The sequence below is a fragment of the Rhamphochromis sp. 'chilingali' genome, assembly GCF_963969265.1.
Source record: "Rhamphochromis sp. 'chilingali' genome assembly, chromosome: 9".
Taxonomy (NCBI): Eukaryota; Metazoa; Chordata; class Actinopteri; order Cichliformes; family Cichlidae; genus Rhamphochromis; species Rhamphochromis sp. 'chilingali'.
The window spans coordinates 2300209-2313479 of record NC_137936.1 but is presented as its reverse complement, the minus strand read 5'-3'; the positions used below and the strand labels follow the sequence as shown (position 1 = coordinate 2313479).

Below are 13271 nucleotides of genomic sequence, written 5' to 3'. Positions count from 1 at the left end.
ACAGCTGTATAATATTGTTATATCATTTAGTAACATTACTGCATGCTATATTATCATGGCATTTGATGGCTCACCTGGTCTTGCTCCACAATCGGTGTTCCCCCTATTCACATGCAAAGCTCTGTAGTGCCTAAGCATGGATGAGGTGTTGTTGTTATATCCCAGCTCCCTGGCACATAGCAAACACTTCACCTTGTACACAAGTAACGACAGCTTAACATAAATTGTATTGCACCATCAGTATTATGAAAATACATCTTCTGTAGAAATTTACATACCTTGTTGGGAGGAATAAAATCAAAATGTTCCCACACAGGGGAGGACATCCTCCTCTTCTTAGCTGGCTCCATTCTCTCCTGACTTTCTCTCCTCACTCTCATAAACCTCCAAACTGTCTCCAAACTCTCACTAACCGCAACTCTCCATCAAACACCCACATTTTAAATGAAGTCTGAGGGGTTTATATCGCTGTCATAGCTCGCGGCAAAGTTCGAACCACTTCATGAACCAGTGACGTGGTACAGCCGGGCAGCGAGGCTTCGGACGTCATCATTTTCAGCTCCTCCCATAAATGAAGCAAGCCTCGATACGCGCATCGTGGAAACGCCCCTCAATTACTCGACACAAGCTTCGAAGCCTCGATACAGAACGTCACATCACTACCTCCTTATGTTTTCCCCTATGTGTAGTGATGGCCAAATGAAGCTTTCTGAAGCATTGAAGCTTGTATTGAAAAACGGTTCATTACTCGAAGCTTTTCAACACAGTCCTCTCTGGTGACATCTGGTGGCCAAAACCATTAAGAGCAGCTTGAATCCACAAAATAACACCAACCGCTTCATTAAAATTGCCCACGCTAGTGGGATTCTGTCTGATATTGGGCCGCCGTTGTGTTGCTTTGAACGTGTATTTTTTGGTGGCTAAAAAATGTGGTTTATTTGTTTAATAAATAATTTTGACCAGTAAACATGTTCAAACATGCACCATGGTGTGGTCTTTCTTTGCTTGTGACTTCTTGATGTTGGTAAATACAATAATTGAAAAATACCACGTTACATATAATATACATATGATAATGTACAACACATTATGGAGTATGCTTCTGCTGTGAGGTCCTGCCTCCATGCACTTGTGCAATTAACAGGGTTTTAATAGTTTTGCAATTTTCGGAAACGCCCCCTCAATTACTCGACACAAGCTTCGAAGCCTCGATACAGAACGTCACATCACTACTGATCATTCCACTGAGAGATTTGGAGAAAACTAGAAGTGAAAAAACATTTTCGTTAACGGAAATAAAAATAAAAACAAAAAAAGGAAAACTAACTAAAACTGTAATGAGTGTTCACAAATCTAACTAAAATTAACTGAATTTATAGCAAAAATGGGCAGCACGGTGGCACGGTGGTTAGCACTGTTGCCACACAGCAAGAAGGTCCTGAGTTCAATTCCACCATCAGGCCGGTCTTTCTGTGTGGAGTTTGCATGTTCTCCCCGTGTTTGCGTGGGTTCTCTGCGGGTACTCCGGCTTCCTCCCACCGTCCAAAGACATGCAACTTGTGGGGATAGGTTAATTGGATAATCCAAATTGTCACTAAATGTGAGTGTGAATGGTTGTCTGTCCTTATGTGTTAGCCCTGCGACAGACTGGCGACCTGTCCAGGGTGTACCCTGCCTCTCGCCCTATGACAGCTGGGATAGGCTCCAGCGCCCCCCGCAACCCTGAAAAGGATAAGCGGAAGTGAATGGATGGATATAGCAAAAATGTGTTTAGTTTTCATTGATGTGTGTGTGTCATACAATAGTTGAGGGTGAAAATGAAGTTTAGTTTCCAGATTTTTTCTTGCTGTGTCTCATTATGCCAGCAGGTGGCAGCACGTTAGTCGAGTCGTCTGTGTTGCTGCTCCGCCCACGCGCAGAATCATGTCAGGAAAGGTCGGGAGAAAGCGCCAGAGTCCAATTTGGGATTACTTTGAATATGACTGTGTTTTGGATAAAGCAAGTGTCTTGTAGTGGAAAGAAACAAATTATGAGGGACATTTCTAAGGGAAAAAATCCCACAAACCTTAAAGTGCACTTGAAAAGCTCACACAAGAAGGCTAACCTAGCTTACCTTGAGAAGGGAGCACACTCAACCCTCATCCCCAGAAACAGAAGCTAACCCCAGGCAAGGCAGCGTGATGCATCCCGAGACACCAGGACGGGGACATCTACACAACTGTGTGAGTCAATTGCCTTCAAAAAGTTTATCAATTGACTCCTAAAATGGCGGCGCGTTAGCTAGACGCACACTTCCCTCCTCCGTGAATCTTTGCCAAGACACCTAACGTAATATCAACTTTTGAAGTTAAACTCTAACGGTATCCGCGCTTAGGACTCTTTTATGTCGTCTGCACCAGGTAAATCGGGCAGGGGTCGTGGTAAACCCTCACAACCTAAAATTGATTTCGGACCAACTAAACAAAGTGGAAAAGCTAAAGCTAGCGCCATGTCGGAAGAGTCAATTAGCGCTGAAGAGGAAGGACCAAGTCACGCTCCGATTCTTGAAGCTATCAAAGACTTGAAAACCGACTTCTCCAACAGGTTTGACGGAATAATGGCTGCAATTGAGGGAGTGAGAAACGAGGTCGGAGAGTGTAAGGAGCGTATTGTAAATGTCGAGACACGCATTTCCGACACTGAGGACACGGTCGATAGCCTTCAGAGAAAAGTCCAGAGTCTCGAAAAGAAAACCAGAGATATGGAGGACAAAGTAATGGACTTGGAAACAAGGGCCAGGAGGGCTAACCTGAGACTGGTGAATTTACCGGAGAAGGTGGAGGGAACGGATGCTTGCGCATTTCTGGAAACCTGGATCCCGGAGACGCTGGACATCCCTCTGCTGAAATCAAAGCCATTCCTGGAAAGGGCGCATCGAATCGGCCCGAGAAACGACCCAAACGGCCCCCCAAGAACACTGATCATGAAATTCCTGAGCGATAGGGATAAGGCAATGGTGCTGAAAGCGACCAAAATCAAAAAGCAAATACTCTACGAGGACAAACCGGTGTGTTTCTACCCGGACATGGCAGCCGGCCTACATAAGATGCAGAAAGAGTTCGACTCCGTGAGACGACAGCTCCGCAGCATGGGGATAAGACACGGGATGCTTCTCCCCGCCAGGCTCCTGGTGACCTACAAGGATAAAACACTGACTTTTGGCAAACCGGAGGACGCAGAGATTTTCGTTACGCGGATCCAAGCAGAGCGGGATGAATAGCGATACGGATAAAGTTGGTAAAATAATTGAACGTTTTGCTTGGCAGCTAATTCCTGGGGCTACTGTGAACTGATCATTGAAATATATTCACACTGAACATCTGTACATGCCTCCGTTAATTTGTACGGGGGTTAAAGACGCTGGTGATTACCTGCATTGTAAGTATTACCCCCCCCCCCCCCCTTTTTTTTCTTTTTTCTTTTTTTTTTTTTTTCTTTTTTTTGGGGGGGGGGGGGGATCGATTACTTTTTGTTTTCCAGGAGGACTCTCTGAGTTATAGTTACATTTAAATAGAGTTAAAGCACAGTAGACCCCTAACATTTAATTTATTTACATGAGTATATTTGGGATAGCAATAAATTCCTGGCAAAGCAATTATTATTTGTATGTAAAAGCTAACAATGGAGGGAGTGTTTAGGTTTAGGATAAGTCAATATCAATAATGTTGGATCATTCCTCAATAACTGTGGACTGGTCATTAGCATTACTGGAGTGTGTAGTAAGGAGAAGGGGAAACTGGCCCTTAGGTCAGAGGGGTTGTGTTCAATGGTTGATGCAGTTAGAAGCATCTGTGTTGTCTGCATTGTTTTGGTTGTCTAAAGGTACACTTCTATATACTAGCATGAGAAGATCATCTGAAAATTGCAGCTATGTCCAATGTTTTAGAAATTAAGATGACATCGTGGAACTGTAGAGGGCTGCAAAAACTTAAAAAAGTTAAACAAGTGATGAGAAGGTTAAAAGATATGCATTCCAAAATAATTTTTCTCCAAGAGACTCATCTTACTGGAAAAGAGGACTTAAAGATTAAGCGGAGATGGCAGGGAGAGGTATTTTCAGCACCATTTAACTCCCAAGCGAGAGGGGTTTTGACTCTAATACACAAGTCCGTCCCCTTTAATGTTTGTAAGGTGATTGCAGATAGGATGGGAAGGTATTTGATTGTTCAGGGTACTCTCTATACAGAACCTCTGATTTTAGTTAATATTTATGCCCCAAATAAGGACGAACCATCTTTTTTTAAAAACCTGTTCTGCACGCTGTCAGCACTCAGTGGTCAATATATTTTAGCGGGAGACTTCAATTGCACTCTGAACCCAAGTATAGATAAATCATCACATTTAGACAAATCTCATAGCCAGAGTAGGGAAACCATTCTTCAGTTTGCTAAGGAATTAAATCTTATGGATATATGGAGAGACAGGAATCCTGGTGTATCGACATATTCATGTTATTCTAGCACACATAAATCATACTCACGAATAGACTACTTTTTGATCTCAGCAAGTCTGTCCTATAAAGTGAACGGTTGTGATTATGGCAGTGTCCTTATCTCAGACCATGCCCCAGCCAGTCTGGTCTATTTGGATCCAGGGCTAGTACGAGATCCCCCAAAATGGAAATTTCAGCAAAAATGGATAAAGGACAAAGACCTACTGGCGTACCTTGACAAACAAATTACTGATTACTTTGAGCTCAATACTTCTGAAACATCTTCGTGTATTAGATGGGAAGCATTCAAAGCCTTCATTAGAGGCCAAATAATTAGCTTCACAAGCTCAAAATCTAAGAAGGCCAGACAAAAGCTGAAATTATTGGAATCAAAAATTAAAGCTACTGAGGATATGTACTTTAAGAACCCCTGTCCCAAGCTGCACCAAAGTTTGCTGTTATTAAGAACCCAATATAATGAAATCTCAGCTTCAAAAGCTACAGCTAACTTATTAAAACTTAAGCAGTCCGTTTTTGATCAAGGGGAGAAATCAGGTAAAATTCTGGCTTGGCGTATAAAACAATTCCAATTGGAAAGATCAATCACTGCACTTAAAAATGATAAAGGGGAAACGATCTCTGACCCTGCTGCAATAAGTGACTCTTTCAAGGCCTATTATGAAAGGTTATACAGTTCTGACTTAAACCCAGGTGACCCCAATTTTTTCTCTTTTCTTGACAATATGAATATCCCCAGAATAGAAGAAGAGGAATCCTTGAGACTGGGGGCTAAATTGACTCTGGACGAAATCTCAGAGGCAATAATGAGAATGAATTATGGAAAGGCTGCAGGGCCAGACGGTCTGCCAATTGATATCTATAAAAAGTTTGTATCCAAATTAAAGGCACCCCTTTTGGAAATGTTTTCTGAATCTGCTCAAAAGGGGATACTCCCACCCACTCTGAGAGGGGCCTTAATTACACTTCTTCCCAAACCTGGAAAATCGAATGATAAATGTGAAAACCTGCGGCCAATTAGCCTCTTAAACTCAGATTTAAAGATACTCTGTAAAATTCTAGCAAAGAGACTGGAGGGCCTTTTGCCAGACATCATCAAGGAAGATCAAAATGGGTTCATGGTTGGGCGTCAGGGATTCCACAATGTTCGACGAGTGTTAAATATTTTACACGAGCAAGGGGGGTCTCCAGATACAGCTTTCTTGGCACTAGATGCAGAGAAGGCTTTCGATAGGGTGGAATGGCTCTATTTGCTTGAGGTTCTTGGTCGCTTTGGTTTGGGAGTGGGATTCTGTAACTGGGTCAGGCTTCTATATAATAACCCATATGCAGAAATAATTACCAATAATGTTATCTCAAAACCAGTTGAGATTGGAAGAGGTTGTAGACAAGGTTGCCCCCTATCCCCCCTTTTATTTGTAATTGCAATTGAGCCACTTGCTATTGCTGTAAGAGAACACTGTGTGATCACGGGTATAGAGATCGGAGGGCTCGACCATCGAATAGCTCTTTATGCTGACGATGTGATCCTCTTTCTTAAAAATCTGGGAAAATATATTCCAGCCATTTTAGACCTAATTGGAAAATTTGGACATATTTCTGGTTATAAAATCAATAAATCAAAATCTTCTATAATGCTTTTGAACTCAGAAGAAAGGATGAATCCACCTAAATACACCTGCCATTTTAGAAATGTGAATCAGTTTACTTATCTAGGTATTCAGATTGTCCCGAAATTGGAAGAGGTGGTGAACCATAATTATAGTCCAATTATGACTGACATATCCAAATCAGTGGAGAGATGGTCGAGTCTCCAAATTTCACTTATTGGTAGAATAAATATACTAAAGATGAACGTGCTCCCTAAGCTTCTGTATCTGTTTCAGAATATCCCCTTGCCACCTCCCTCAGACTTTTTCCTTAAAATAAGAAAACTGTTTAATCAGTTTTTATGGAATAACAAACGTCCCAGACTTCGCTTATCACTTTTGTACTTGCCCTTTGATGCAGGAGGGCTGCAATGTCCTAACATGGTTTGGTATTACTGGGCAGCCCAGTTAAGAACTATAATGTTCTATTATGCTGCAGAAAAGCCCCCCGCATGGAGAACTATTGAGTCTCTCTCTCTTAGGCTTCCACTTCCTACATATGTATACTCTGATAAATATAATAAACTCAAAGACATTACGCTTAATCCTATAGTTAAAAACATGATTTATATCTTACATGTCACTCAAAGATATTTAAACGTAAAATCTCCCCTCTCTGTTTTTAGCCCGATTTGGGGCAACAATTATTTTGCCCCAGGTAGGGCGGATGGTGGTTTTAAAATGTGGGCAGACTCGGGGCTGGGACTGGTGAAGGATGCTTTCGGGGGTGATGGAAGACTTTTAAGTTTTGAACAACTAATCTCTAAATTTAATATTCCCCGAAAGCACTTTTTCAAATACCTACAGTTTAGGAGTTTTATCAGGTCTTATCATAATGATTTTACACATATTCCCCCGCTGTCCACATTAGAGAAAATCCTAACCAAAAACCCCAGTGGTAGAGGGATGATATCTGAATTATATAACTTGATGATGACATCCTCTCCTGATTCATCTGCTGCTAAGCTTGAAGCTTGGAGGTATGACTTACAGGAGGACTTGACAGTGGAACAATGGAGTAGAGCATGTAAGCTAGCCCAAACACAGACAGGGAACACACGTCTAAAATTGCTACAATTTAATTGGTTGATGAGAGTGTACATAACACCAGAAAAACTTAACAAATTTAATATGCAGATTCCTGATATCTGTAATAGATGTGAAGAAGATAAGGGCACATTGCTCCACTGTTTATGGTCATGTCCAAAAATAAAGGAGTTTTGGGAAGAGGTTGGAGCAATGATAAAGGAGATTTTGTCAATTAAACTTGTGATGGATCCCAAACTTTTCCTACTGGGATTATATCCTGTAGGGTGTAACATAGATCATTTTGAAAAAATCTTCATAAACATGGGAATACTACAAGCAAAGAGAGTGATAGCTCTAACGTGGAGGAGTCTTGGCAAACCAAGTATTTCACATTGGTTCAAAGAATTGTCTTTATGTTTACCATTAGATAAAATTACATATACTCTAAAAGATAAACAAGAAATTTTCCAGAAAATTTGGGGGCGCTACATCTAGTATATTGGGAATAAAGATCTATCTGGTTTACTGTGTGAGACAGGGACAGCCTAGCTATTCCCTGTACAGGACCACAACCATATGCTGCAATCTGAAAATTATTCTTTAAAATCTGTCAGAGGTCTCATGGACTCAAGTGCTTTCATTGAATGTACCTTGTGTTTCGTTTATTGTGTAAATTTGTTTGTGTATGTACTTTATATATGTATATATGTAAAACTTTAATAAACATAATGTTGAAAAAAAAAAGTTTATCAATTCACTTGAACCAAAATTAGGAACACCCGGTGCTGCAAGAGTTAATAGTCTCATTGGGGCCAAGATATAAATTTTATAGTTGCCTGGTATCAATGGTTGTTCATCTGCCTTTATTTATTTATTTAAAGAACCCATAGGTGGGAATGTGAGTTGTCTGTCTCTGCATGTTAGCCCTGCGACAGACAGGCGACCTGTGCAGGGTGCAGGGTATGGTAGCTGGAATAGCAACATACCCAAGGATAAGCAGAGGAGCATGACTGATATGATGAAACTGGGATTTTGTTACACTTAATTATTGCAAACACAACTAAAACTATAACTGAAACTAATCAAAACTAAACTGAAACTAAGGATTTTCAAAAAAATAAAAACTAAACTAAACTAGCAAACAATTGGTAAAAACTAATTAAAACTGATATAAAATTGAAAATCTGAAGTCAAAACTAAATAAAAATAAAAACTAATGAAAATTGCAAAACTATTAAAACCCTGTTAATTGCACAAGTGCATGGAGGCAGGACCTCACAGCAGAAGCATACTCCATAATGTGTTGTACATTATCATATGTATATTATATGTAACGTGGTATTTTTCAATTATTGTATTTACCAACATCAAGAAGTCACAAGCAAAGAAAGACCACACCATGGTGCATGTTTGAACATGTTTACTGGTCAAAATTATTTATTAAACAAATAAACCACATTTTTTTAGCCACCAAAAAATACACGTTCAAAGCAACACAATGGCGGCCAGAAGAATCCCACTCTGTAGAGTGGGCAATTTTAATGAAGCGGTTGGTTTTATTTTGTGGATTCAAGCTGCTCTTAATGGTTTTGGCCACCAGATGTCACCAGAGAGGACTGTGTTGAAAAGCTTCGAGTAATGAACCGTTTTTCAATACAAGCTTCAATGCTTCAGAAAGCTTCATTTGGCCATCACTACACATAGGGGAAAACATAAGGAGGTAGTGATGTGACGTTCTGTATCGAGGCTTCGAAGCTTGTGTCGAGTAATTGAGGGGCGTTTCCACGATGCGCGTATCGAGGCTTGCTTCATTCATGGGAGGAGCTGAAAATGATGACGTCCGAAGCCTCGCTGCCCGGCTGTACCACGTGACTGGTTCATGAAGTGGTTCGAACTTTGCCGCGAGCTATGACAGCGATATAAACCCCTCAGACTTCATTCAAAATGTGGGTGTTTGATGGAGAGTTGTTAGTGAGAGTTTGGAGACAGTTTGGAGGTTTATGAGAGTGAGGAGAGAAAGTCAGGAGAGAATGGAGCCAGCTAAGAAGAGGAGGATGTCCTCCCCTGTGTGGGAACATTTTGATCTTATTCCTCCCATAAAGGTATGTACATTTCTACAGAAGATGTATTTTCATAATACTGATGGTGCAATACAATTTATGTTAAGCTGTCGTTACTTGTGTACAAGGTGAAGTGTTTGCTATGTGCCAGGGAGCTGGGATATAACAACACCTCATCCATGCTTAGGCACTACAGAGCTTTGCATGAGAATAAGGGGAACACAGATTGTGGACAAGACCAGGTGAGCCATCAAATGCCATGATAATATAGCATGCAGTAATGTTACTAAATGATATAACAATATTATACAACTGTAATAAGTTACGTGTGTGATATTTATATCTGTGCTTTGTCTTTATTGTCTTTCCTCAGGAGAACAATCTCCAATAGATGAAGACCTGGTTAGCATGGTGATTGAGGACTCACAGCCATTTAGCATTGTGGAGGACAAAGGATTCAAAAGATTTGTTAAATCGTTAAATCCTAGCTATGTTCTCCCCACTAAAAAGGTCATAAAAGCAGTGAAAATGTAGTTTTTACAGAATAAAATGTGAACAGGCAGGACTGAGGCTCAAAGCCTCAGTGTGTAGCTGTCCATACCTCAACGTTACAAAAGCACAACCACTGTCCACACCCCAACCACACCTCACCTCACAGTAAATGATCATTTCCATTTTAAGCATTTCCAAATGATCATTTTCCATACTGCCAGTATAAATATATGCAGTATACTGCATCACTACAATATACATGTTTTACACACTCCTTTTGTTGTTGACATTTACAGGCTGTGTGCAAAAGGCCACACTCTTCAAATTCATGCCAACTAATATTTTTACGTCCAGTAGGTGTCCTACTAGAGCAAATGAAGCTTCAAGAAGCTTTGTGCTGGGGTGAACCAATTGGATGAAAAGCTTCAGTGCTTCATGAAGCTTCATCTGCCCATCACTATAAGGAGGTTACATGGGGAATGTGGAGCAGAGAGATGCCCAAGTAACACCAAATAACACAGACGAACCAACCATAAGCAAAGACCTACAGCCACTATATATACACACACAAGGTAATTAGGAAATGACACACTGGAGGGAAGCACAGCTGATCCTAATCGCAAGATGACGGGGAAACACAAGCTGAACATATTTAAGTCACAGACAGATCTACAAAGTAAAACAGGAAACTCAAACTGTTTTACAAATGCAAAGTCAGGGACACGAACAGAGCACGGAGGGGAAGAACACAGGTAGGAATAATAAAAAACTGAATGTCAGTACCAAATAGAGATGGACCGATCCGATATTACATATCGGTATCGGTCCGATACTGACCTAAATTACTGGATCCGATATCGGAGAAAAATAAAAAATGTAATCCGATCCATTAAATATCACGAAAGCACCTCACAAAACTTGCAACAGGCCGTAACTCGCCTCAGAACGTTAGCACGTCGGAGCAGTATGCATCACGTGATAGAGCGGCTGTGGCATGCGGGACCTGTCGGTGGTCTGGATAGCATGTGGAGCTTTGCTAGCAACCCGGCATTTCATCTCCGACAAAGTTATCCCCGAGAGAAGTAAAGCAAGTGTGTAAGTCCATCTCTGAATGTAAAGCATTCCTGCGTTAAGCTTAACGAGCGACTGCCTCTTCTTGCTGCTACTTCAATCATGAAACTGCTTAATGATCAGCTGATCTGCTTTTCTGTCGCGAGTCCGTGTCTCTTGTTTGTTTTTGGCCCACTTTGCACCAGAAAGAGGAAACCAGCGGCTGAACAACAGCAGCACGTTTAAGCTTGATAAGCTGTTAGAATTTATTTAATATTACTTTCTACACCAGGATCTTTTTCTACATAGCTGACGGCTGGTAACTGTGCAGGGGCGGATCTAGCAAAGTTTAGCCAGGGGGGCCGATAGGGCATGGACAGGGAAAAGGGGGCACAAAGACATACTTTTCTTTCTTATTCTCATTTAAAATGTCTCGCTTTTAATAAATAATTATCTGAATCTGACACCCAAAGTTTTAATTTGATGCAAAATGAATAGAAGTCAATTACTGTATATAGTGACTATTAAGTCTAATATATATACCCTAGTAAGCTATAGTACTTTTTCCTTTGGGAAGGTACCATCTGTGCAGTCTGCAATTTTGTTGAAGAAAGATATTTCTTGTAAAATAATTGATTTCTGTGCATTTTTTTTTCACACTGCATCAAATTAAGGTTGATTACGTCGATTAAGCATCACGAGGTGGAGCGTGAGGGGTGGTTCCCTATTTTTTATTTATTTATTTTTGTTGTTGCTGGGAGTTGGAACCCTATTAGTTAGGTTGCTTAATATTTATTCTAAGTACTCTTTAAAATACCAGAATAGGGAGGATGGTGTAGGTTTAAGTTTATTAGATTGATCAGTATTGCTGAACTATGAAATTTTTTTTTTTGCATACAGGTATAACAGAATAGCTTTAGTGTAGTTGTTGTTTTAAACTTGAGTATGAACTTATACAAAATGCAGCAAGATATTTAAAAAACAGTTTTGTTGATTAAAAAACACTATATCGGATTCATATCGGTATCGGCAGATATCCAAATTTATGATATCGGTATCGGACATAAAAAAGTGGTATCGTGCCATCTCTAGTACCAAAACCTAAGAACTAACACAAAATCAGAAGAAACTAGAAAATAATAACAATAAACTCAAAATGCTGGGTCACCGAGCCAGTATAATGCATGACAGTGTAAGTGGGCCAGCGAAGACCAGGTGCAGGTCTCAAGTTCTTATTTAACATGTCTCTACTCATATTTATTTATTTTCATATTAAGAGTTCAGAATGATTGTTTAATCTACAACGTGTGACGCACATATTAAAGCGAGTTTTACTTGGAAATTCATTTGTTTACTTGATTTATTCTTATTTAGCTTTCTCCAGCTAAATGAGCTAAATGAGAAAATATTGGGACCACATCATATTTGCATTTTATTTAAGATGAGATTCCCTTTTTGATTTGACAAAAATCCAAGATTTCATTCTTGCATCCTTAATCCTCAGTCAATTTGCTGTTCTGCAGACTTTTGTATGCTGGCTCTGAGATGTTTTACAGATCCAATTAACTGGAATATTTTCATTATTTGTGCCATCAGTTATATTTGCAGTTTTTCTGTTATGACAAATACCTGTCATTTTAAGCACTGTAAGGATGCTGTGTCTGGCTGCAGTAAAAACATTTTGACAGGAGAGGTCAGTAGAGGCTCTTGAATAAAGATCCATGTGTCCTTAATACAGATTCAGGCTGGTGCATGAAATTTTAGCTGTGAATAATGGCATTGAAGAAAGAAGCAAAAAAGATGGTCACACTGAGAAATCTATGTAAGTCTTCTTTGAAATAATTAAGAGTGTTTTTACCCACAGGTACCTTTGGGCCATTGGCAAAAATGTATGGAAAAGATGGAAGAAAAGATTCTTCGTGCTAGTCCAGGTAAGTACAGCCAGTTCATTGGGTTTATTTAGCTCCGACAAGATAAGTCAAAGAAGAAATCAAATGAAAAAGAGAACAAGCACAAATAAAAACAACAAAGGTGCCAGTGACTGGGGACTCATCAGAAATGGTAACCTTAATTCAAAGGACTCGTAGTATAATCCTGTGCATATAGGTCAGTGCAGAATTTCAAGACTGAGCTCTGATAGAGGGTTTTTTAAGATAAATGAAGTGTAGCATTGTGTAATCTGTTTGTTTGAATATTGACTTTTAGATAGAAGTTATGCTGCTCCTTTGTCAGCTCTAATAATAATCAATTACATTAATTGAATATATTTAGCTACTGATTCCAAAGAACAATTTTTCCTGTTTGAGAATGAAAAGTTATAAAAAATTATATAATAATTATACCAGCAAGTTCATTTTGTTTAGTAGCAAACAGGAGCTAATTTCTCTGCTTGCCAAAAAAATAAAATAATATATATATATATATATATATATATATATATATATATATATATATATATATATATATATATATATATATATATATATATATATATATATAATT

At 39.5% G+C, this 13271-nt stretch overlaps 1 protein-coding gene across 2 annotated transcripts in view; it reads left to right on the top strand.

Annotated features, from left to right (window-relative positions):
• The window catches only part of LOC308402256 (calcium-dependent secretion activator 1-like), a 336790-nt gene that overhangs the window by 127467 nt on the left and 196052 nt on the right, over window positions 1–13271 (top strand). For both annotated transcript variants that reach the window (XM_080890943.1, XM_080890942.1), the window contains exon 9: window positions 12634–12700. In XM_080890943.1, the coding sequence (XP_080747069.1) occupies window positions 12634–12700 (67 nt within the window). The remainder of the gene's footprint in view (window positions 1–12633; window positions 12701–13271) is intronic.